The sequence below is a fragment of the Octodon degus genome, unplaced genomic scaffold (assembly GCF_000260255.1).
Source record: "Octodon degus isolate 3935 unplaced genomic scaffold, OctDeg1.0 scaffold00314, whole genome shotgun sequence".
NCBI lineage: Eukaryota > Metazoa > Chordata > Mammalia > Rodentia > Octodontidae > Octodon > Octodon degus.
Window position 1 is genome coordinate 1334228 of NW_004524890.1, and position 9569 is coordinate 1343796.

A 9569-nucleotide genomic window follows, 5' to 3' on the forward strand; every position below is an offset into this window, starting at 1 on the left:
CTTTTTTGAGATAGGGTCTCGCTATGTAGTTCAGGTTGTGCTTGGATTCACTATGTAGCCCAGGCTGCCCTCAAACTCATGGCAGTCCTCCTGCCTCTGCCTCCCAAAGTGCTGGGATTACAGGTATGTACCACCATGCCCAGCTATACATTTTCTTCTTTTTTTCTGCAGTTCTAGGGGTTGAAAGCAAGGACTTCACATAAACCTACACCCCAGTCATAGTTATTTAAGAGTAGGAAAATTTATTGGAGAAAAGAAATGCGGGAATAGGCAATAGCAACAGCCACTGAGAAACTGGAGGGGTCCCGAATGGGTTGCCATATTTTGGTTTTTTTGAGACAGGGTTTCACTATGTAGTTTAGGCTGCACTTGGACCCACTATGTAGTTTAGGCTGACCTCGAACTCAAGAGATTCCTCCTGCCTCAGTCTCCCAAGTGCTGGGATGGGATTACATGTGTGTACCACCATGCCCAATCATTTTTACTTTTTTTTTAAAAATATTTATTTATTTTGTGTGTGTGTGGCCAGCTCAGCCCACCAGGGGGCGGGGCTGCCTGGCTGGCATGTGGTGCTGGGGATTGAACCGCGGTCCCTGTGCTTTGTTTAGCTTAGCTTGTTCTAAGTAGGTGCTTTAGACCACTGCGCCATCTCACCAGCCCCCATTTTTACTTTTTGAGACAAAGTCTCACTAACTTGCCCAGGTTGGGCTCAAACTTACAATCTTACTGCTATGGCCTTCTAGAACACTGGGAATTATAGGCACATGGCACCATGCAGGATTATTACAAATAGTTCTGCAATGAAGAATATATATATTTTCTTGAGCATATGTATAAGATTTTTTCCAGGACTTAATAGCTAAGGGAGCTCTCTACCTATCTCCAGCAGAACTGCTAGGTTCCAGGACCATTTTAGACTATTCTGGATATTTTTTATTTGTTTTTAAAAGCAACAGTACCAATTTTCACTCCTATCAAAGATTTCACTACATTTCCCCCCTTTTTGTTTAAAAAGTCCTTTCCCAATTATAGCTACAAAGATATTTTCCTGCACATTTAAATTTTTTTTCTCCTTGAGAGTCTTTTTAAAGAAATCTATTTTATTTACTTATTTGGTACAGAGTCTCCCTACCCAACTCAGACTCCAGCGATCCTCCTGTCTCAGTCTCCCCAGCACTGGAATTACAGATGTGGGCAACCACATCCAGTTTCAGCGGCCAGCACAGCATGCAGGCATGCAGTACTGAGGATCCCCAGGTCCTTGGGCTTGCCAGGCAGGTGCTTAGACCATTGAGCTATCTCCCCAGCTCATGAGACAGAGTCTTGCTGTATAATTTAGGCTGAACTTGAATTCACTATATAGCCCAGGCTGGCCTGGAACTCAGCAATCCTTCTATCTCAGCCTCCCAAATGCTGGGGCTACAGGTATATGCCACCATGATATAGGAGAAAGAAACTCCCAACCTCAAAGATACCTGGGACAAGTTCATGTTCTCTAAAACCAAAGAATAAATTTTAGAACAATGCAGGTTAAGAGCAGAATATATTTATTGAGGGAAAGAAAGCTTCTGTGCAAGAGAGGGACAGAAGGGGAGCCGAGTGCACTGCCAAGAATCCTGCCTTTTCTAGGGATTTTTATAGAGCAACACATTGAGGTGAGGTGGGTCTAAGCTGGGAAACATCGGAACTTGCAAGGTGGGCATGAGGTGGGACAAAATTATGGTCCACCAATAAGATTAAAAGCACAATTGCTCAGGCAAAATTGATTAAATCCAGGACCAAGGCAAGTGGCCATGGATACAGAACTGGGGCTCCTCCCATAGGGGTTTGGGTTAGTGGCTCTGCCTGGCTTTCTCAAGGTGATTGGTACCTATTTAGAATATCAATCGCTGATGTCTATGCCTAGGGAGGTATGTGGATGTATTTGTTTGATCTTTTGTCTTGAGGTCTGGCTCACAGTGACTATCTTTCCCTCAGTTGCAAGGTTTGTCTTCCATACTGGCTCCTTGAGGGTCCAGCCCTGCCTGCCTGCCTGTATTTCTCAGCTGCCTACAGAAAACACACCTGGCTTTTGCACATTTCATATTAATTTTATTATTACCTTTCTTTTTCTTTGTTTTTTTCAGAGCCAGGGTTTCACTTTGTAGTACAGGTTAGCCTTGAACTCACTATGTAGCCCAGGTTGGCCTTGGACTCCGGACTGGATCCTCTGGCGTTGGAATTATAGGTGTGTCACCACGCCTAGGTATTACTTTGTTTTTCTTTTTGAGACCTGGTCTCCCTATGCAGTTCAAGCTGGCCTTGTGCTCACTTTGTAGCCCCAGCTGGTCTCAAACTTGTAACAATCCTTCTGCCTCAGCCTGGCAAGTACTTGGATTACAGGCATGCACCACCAAGCCCTGCTTAACAAGCCTGTTGCAGCCAGATTTATACTGTTCTTATTCTGAGTCTGGTTGAAGGCTCCAAAACATACAGTTCCTTTACTCAGAGAATCCACTTTCCTATGGAGATACTCTACAGCTACATAATCAGTGCAGTATTAAGTATACAGTACAGTATTAAGTGATAAATGGTAGATTAGCTGTGTCAACAATATGAACCCAGGGTAAGTTTCAACTTTGCAGAAGTGATAGGAGTTAAGTCTTAGAGAAAAAGAATTTGTAGTGCGGGGGGGGGGAAGGTGAAGGTTTTCAGGGCTGGGGGTCCAAAGGAAGTTTGGGTCTTTAGCGTGATAGGTTAGAGAGCTTAAATGGACACACAGGTAGTGACTCTAGCATGTGTAAGGGGCAGGAGGGCAGAGGGAGTCATTTTAAGCCTGAAAGTACTATAGGGGAGAAACATGGCTTCCGGGTAGAGCCCCACCGCAAGGTTTACGAGAGGAGGAGGAGGGGAGGAGGAGAAGGTGAAGGAGGAGGAGGGGCTTCTGGAATTAAATTATAAGTAAGCATTTAAATAATTATTTTAAAGAAAAATAAAGTTTCAAATCGGGAGAGTAAGAATAATACTCTGCGTATTGTTATCTTTATAGCAGTTACTCAGAGTACAAGATATAGGCATAAAATAATGTTCAGACAATACTAGTACAAATCTTTCTTTGCTATGAACTAAGAGAAACCAGCTGTATAACTATCTTTGCAGACTAACACTGCTTTTAGGGGCATATCTTACTTGTCAGCCAGTTCAGAAGGTCCTCGGGCTAATTTCCGATGAAACTGTTACTTGTCCCCATTTCTAAGATATAAATTCCTTTTTGCCAATACTGCTCAAGCATTCAGAGAAAGAGGTGAGGAGGTGCGGAAGGGGGTCAGACAGGTGGAAGAGGATTTCAGGTTCCTACTCTGGCTGGGCATGGTGATGGATCTGAACTTCTGCATACTGCATAAAGTGCTGGGAATACATACCTTAGGGTTTGTCTGGGGTCCTATCAGCTAGGAAGGTTGTTGGGAACAGCTAACCAATTCACTTCAGATGAGAAACACTCGCGAGACATGGGACCCATGCGGCCATTTTCTCACACCACGTCCGACGCCATCTTCCCGGCAAAGACACCAACCCCCACCCTCCTCTGATTCAGACAGCGAAGGCCTGCTCCCTAACAGTTAGGCACATAATATTTAATTCCAGACAAAAGCCAGCAGACAAGATTTCATCTTGCTTGTACGTTATATGGCCACAGGACCAGCGCCATCGCTAACCTCTCTGCTTCTCCATCTTCTTCCTCCCCTTTTCAGCTATTTCTTTAGGCACCTTGCAGCCAGGAGGCGGGGCCGGCGAGGCGAAGAGGGCGTGACCTGGAGCCCGCCGTCACGGCCCCGCCCCGCGGATGACGCAGGGGGTTGGAGATTCGTGCCTCGAGGCTGAGATCCCGAAGTCCCAAACTAGCGAGTCACGCAGCTCTGTTCCGTCAGCCGTGTGACACCACGCTACCTTGTCCTCCCTGGTCTACGCCGGAAGTGTAGGTAAGAGATTAGTTTTTTTCTGTTAGTGCTCTTTCGGTCGTCCAGCGGTTCGCTCTGTACGCAGACATACAGTTAAGACCTGCCGGCCAGCCTGAGGTAAATAGGACGGCTGGCTCCTGGGTGGAAGGCCACACGAAAGTGGTCAGGCTTGCTCTCCGAGTGGAGACGGTGTTGAACTGCAGTGTTGCAGTGCACAAGGGTACAGCCCCACCCACACTTAGGAAAGTGTAGACCCCAGAAACAATGTGTAATATAGACCTGGGTGTGGACCTATGTGCGGCAGTTGCCCTCCGTCGCTCAGAACAGTGAGGCTCCTGCTTCATTACTCCCTCTGGCGTAGACCGGCATTGCAGTTAGCGTGGCGACCTCGCCCACACCTGGGGCAGAATGTCCAGCGCGCAATCGAGCGCTAAAGCCTCTCCGAATGTAAGACGCACTGATTCTCACACGGAGGCACCCGCATCAGGACAGAAACTTTGTTGTTACCCCCTCCCCCATCCAATATAGAGAAACTCAGAAAAGCATAATGTACGTTAAGGAACAAACTTTCCGGTTTTGAAAAAAAAAAAAAAACTTCCCGGGATTTGAGACCTTGAGTGACTAATTGATTAAAGCCCCACCCCTACTCTTGTGGAGTTTAGGTCTTGTTAGTCTTTTGCAGAACCACTCCCCCTTATTCTTGGTTAGGATGAGTCCCCATTGTGGAGAATTAAGCCTGGCAACTACCCCATAAAGAAGTGCTATTTTATTAAACCTGTAACGTCCTACCTCAACAAAGAGAAACAGACCTTAGTTTCTAAGGGGGTGGTCACATTTGCCCTTCAGGGTCCTCCGGGATAGGGGACTCAGATTTCTTTTTCTCTTTCTCTCTCTCTGTCTCTCTCTCTTTTTGTATTTAGTACAGGATCTACAAGGTCTCACTGCAGAGATCAGACTCATAGTGATCTGTTTTCAGCCTCCCAAGTGCTAGGATTACAGGTGAGCGCCACCTCACCCAGGCTCAGTCACCATCGCAGCGCGCCCTGTGGGTGGGGCTGGCACCTCATGCTGGGGATCCAACCCTGGCTGCTGTGCTCTGCCTAAGCAGGTGCTTTAGTCTGCTCAGCTATCTGGCTGGCCCTTTTCTTTCTCCTTGAGGCAGACATAGACCTCTCCAAGGATTTGTCGCCAAATATAGACAAGGCTACTGATGGTGAAGAGGTGCAGCTCCTACTCCTATAATGTAGAGATATTACCCTACAATGCATATGGATTCTGTCTTTACTCAAGTTTCTCCTCACCCAGGTTAAAATGACATAGCTCCTCAATGTAGGATCAGATCTGCTGAGTTTATAATTTTGTTGCCTTCTACTTTATCATTCCTCACCTGTGCCTGCAACTGGAGACCCTATTCTCTTTAATATTAGTATGCTGCTAACTGCAACCCAGATGAAAGACACAGAGATAATATTAATCCACCACCCACGGAAGGGTTCAAAATAGGGTGCTGCAGACAAAAATGCACACCCTTCTCATTCAAAGCTGCACAATTTTCTGTCATTATTAGTATGTCATTGGTGTCACCTTATTGTGAAGTCACTCCTGCCTCTACAGGTTAAAGAGACCTAAGACTACCCCCAACAACTTAGAAATACTTGGTCCTGTGCTTTTCTTCCATGCACCAGAGATGCACACAATGGTGTTAGTTCCACAATTTCTCTGTGCTTTAGAGTAGGGGGTAGATGGGCACCCTCCTCTCAAAATGCCAAGATGAAGAGACTCCCGTTAGTTGTACACACAGAGGAATAGATTTTACCTCCTTATTGGATTTTTTTTGATATAGGGTCTCACTATGTAGTTCAGGCTGGCCTTGAACTCACTATGTAGCCCAGGCTGGCATTGAACTTGAGGTCCTCCTCCTGCCTCAGCCTCCTGAGTGCTGGTATCACAGGCCTGCACTACCATGCCTGGTACCTCTCTAAGATTTTGTGCTGAGTTCAGTCCACAGAAGCACTGTTTTTTTTTTTTTTTTTTGAACCTAGGGCCTTTTCACTGATGTACATTCACACCCCTTTTTAAATTGTGAGGGCTAGGGAGATAAGTACCTGCCTGGCAAGTGCAAGGTCCTGGGTTTGATCCCTGGTACCAAAGAAAGAACGAGGGCCTGAGGAAATGCTTAGTGGAATAAGCGCTTGCCTGGCAAGTGCAGGGTCATGAGTTCAATCCCCAGTACCACAAAAAAAAAGAAAGAAAGAAAGAGCAAGGGGCCAGGGAGATGGCTCAGTAAAATAAGTGCTTGCTTGGCAAGTGCAAGGGCCTGAGTTCAATCCTCAGTTCTGCCAAAAAAAAAAAAAAAAAGAAAGAAAGAGGGAAAGAAATTCCTTACTATTTAGAGCCAGACATAGTGGTGTAGGCCTGTAATCCCAGTACCCTCAGCCTCCTGAGTACTGATTGTTGTGAGTTCCAAACCAGCCTGGGTTACAAAGTGAGTTCAAGGCCACCCTGAACTGCATGGCAAGACCCTATCTCAAAAAGACAAAAAATTGAGTCAAGATCTTACTAAGTCACTAAATTGCCCAGCTGTGTTAAAAAATGAATGCCTTACTCAGCCTTTAAAGTGCTGAAACTATAGACATGCACCATTGTATCTAGCTAAGATTCTTGAGGCTCTTTTTCCCCTGGGTAGACTCCTGAGATCTATTGCTGATGTCACCTCTCCTATGGTAAATGAGATATATAACCCCTTGGAAAAAGAGATTATCATGCACCCCATGAGGAAACATGATCCGCAAATACTCCTCCCCTCAGAATGGAAGGGTTTAGAACTAGTTGCATATTTAGTGTATAATACTACAAGATGGTAGAATAAAGATCAAGGATCTTATTGAATACATTGAGGCACACTCCACTTGAGGAGAGAGGTTGAGACCTTCCCCTCCCTTTGGGTAATATGATACTGCCTTTTCTTTGTGCACTCAGCCATATCAGGCTAACTTCAGTTGTAGCTTCTCTCATTTTTCTGCTTATGAGGGCTTCCTTATTATGGTATTCTGACTTTTTTTTTTGGTGCTTTGAGGTAGGGTTTCACTATGTAGCCCAGGCTGGCCTTGAACAAACTTGTGATCCTGCCTCAACCTAAGTACTGGGATTATAGACATATGTCACTACACCTGGATAATTCTGACATTTTATTTTACCTTTGGGTAGTTAATAAGGGGGCTTGTGGCATTGTGTGGTTTCCAGGTTTTCAAATTGCTTCTATTCTGACAGGAAGAAAGTGGGCAGATTTGAATCTACCTGTTTCCAAGCTGGTTGATCATCATGAAATTTAGACAAAGTAAGTTTCAGTGAATCCTATACTTTCTATAAATGTTCATAGTATTTTACCTCAACTCAAAGAAAATACATATCCTTAATATCATTTTTAAAATTAGTACTTTTTTAGTTTGTAATGATTATATTTACTATGGGGAGTTAGTATATGTATGTAACACATCTTAATTCTTAGTTTTGTTCCCTACCCTTTTTTATTTTTTATTTATATTTATTTATTTATTTTGTTCCCTACCCTTTTCATCCCTCTCTGGTCCCTCTAATTCTTTCCTTTCCCATTTGCAAAAATTCTGTTTTCATTTTTTGCTTTGTTTAGTTTTTTGAGCCAGGGTCTCACTATGTAGTTCAGACTGGCCTTGAACTCACCATGCAGCTTGGATTGGCTTTGAATTTGCAGGGATCTTCCAGTCTCAGCCTCCACAGTGCTGGGATTACAGGCATGCACCACCATGCCCAGCTACTATTTCCATTATTTCTTCAGTTCTTTTTTATTTTATTATTTTATTTTATTTTATTTTATTTTGCAGAACCGGGGATTGAACTCAGATCCTTGCGATTGCCAGTCAAGCGCTTATTCTACTGAGCCATTTCCCCAGCCCCATCTTCAGTTCTTTTTTTAAAATTTCATTTATTTGGTGCAGGATCTCACTATACAGTTCAGGACTCGGAGTGATCCTCCTGTTTTCAGCCTCCCCAGCAGTGGGATTACAGGTGTGTGCATCCACACCTGGACTCAGTGGCCACTCAGCATGCCTGGGGGCTGGGCCCATGTGGTTTGTGGTACTGGGAATTGAACTCTGGTCCCTGCGCTTGCCTAAGCAGGTGCTTAGTCTGCTGAGCTATCTCGCCTGTCCCATTCAATTCTTTTTTAAAAAAAATCACTTTTCCTCCATCTTTCGTTTACTTTCCCATTTGATCTCACTATTTCCATTATCTTTTATTTTGCTCAGTACTTAAACTTTGTTTACTACAACTTTTAAAAATTGAAGGCTTGTATGGTGGCTCATGCCTATAATTCTAACACTTGGGAGGCTGAGGCAGGAGGATGGTTCTCTATGAGTTTGAGACCAGCTTGGGTGGGATACAATAATGAGCTCAAGTCTAGCCTGAATTACACAGCAAGACCATCTCCAAAACAAAACAAAATTTTGCTCAATATGTTATAGATCATTTATTATGTTTTTTAAAAACATATCATTCCTTTCCTCCTGGGTCCCTCTTAAGTATGTTCCTCACATTCTCATTTTATAGATGAGAAAACTGGCCCAGCAAGGTTAGGTGACTTAATCTAAGGCCAGTAGCAGTAGATACTATATAGTACTGCATGATATGGTATAACATTTTTCATTAAGTTTTACCTTCAAGTTGGAACCTTAAATTATACACGTGGCTATGACCATGACCTTTCAAACCAGACTAGGTTTGAGTCTCAGCACTCTCACTCACTTCTTAGCAGCCTGTATGTTCTTAGGCAAAGTTTGCTTTTTGGAGACAAGGTCTCTACATTGTTATGGTTGATACATTGTGTTACCTTGAGGAGTCTAGAAGCTTAACTAAGTAATTCAACAGTTCTAATCCTTGGGTAAGAATGACATGCCCTTATACCTCTGGGGTGTTATTCATGGTGTCTGAGAAATTTAAAAGCTCAACTAGGTGACTCAGAAGTTTTGCATCCTGGGGTGAAAAAGATATGCCTTTACCTGTCTACGCTGCTGTTCAGTGTGTCAACTTGAAAAGTTTAGAAGGTTAGTTAAGTGACTGAGCAGGGGCTCAGGGTCCTTTTGTATTTATCCTGAGTCTCTGCAAGAGGGCATGGAGATGGTGTGGATGTAAAGGACCTCCCCACCTCAGGGTGAGTAGGCACTTTATAGTATAAAGGAGGAAAAGTTGCTTTGGAGCCAGCTAATTATGGACTGAAAACCACAAACTGAGCTACATAAACCTTTCCTTCCTTAAATTTGGGCGATGGGTATTTTGTCTCAATGAGGAGAGAAAAGTAACCAATACAATTGACTAGTTGTCCAGGCTGACTTTGAACTCCTAGGCTCAAGTGAACTTTCTTCCTCAGCTGGAATTGTGAGAATTTAATGAGTTTAAAGAGGTAAAATGCTCAGAACAGTGCCCAGCACATAGTAAGCATTATCTATAAGTACAATTGTCCCTCTGTATCTGTTGGCACCTGGCAGATAACCAAAATCAGTGTTTACTCCTAATTCCGTATACAAAATGGCATAGCATTTGCATATAATTTGCATATTTCCCTTACATTTTATTTATTTTTTTTATTTATTTTTTTAT

General features: G+C 43.7%; 1 protein-coding gene across 1 annotated transcript in view; it reads left to right on the forward strand.

The window, feature by feature from the left end:
• Positions 1-3832: 3832 nt before the first annotated feature.
• The window catches only part of Gnl3l (G protein nucleolar 3 like), a 50137-nt gene continuing 44400 nt past the window's right edge, over positions 3833-9569 (forward strand). The window contains exons 1-2 of the mRNA XM_023707821.1: positions 3833-3959; positions 7209-7275. Coding sequence (XP_023563589.1) covers positions 7260-7275 — 16 coding nt within the window. The 5' untranslated portion in view covers positions 3833-3959; positions 7209-7259. The remainder of the gene's footprint in view (positions 3960-7208; positions 7276-9569) is intronic.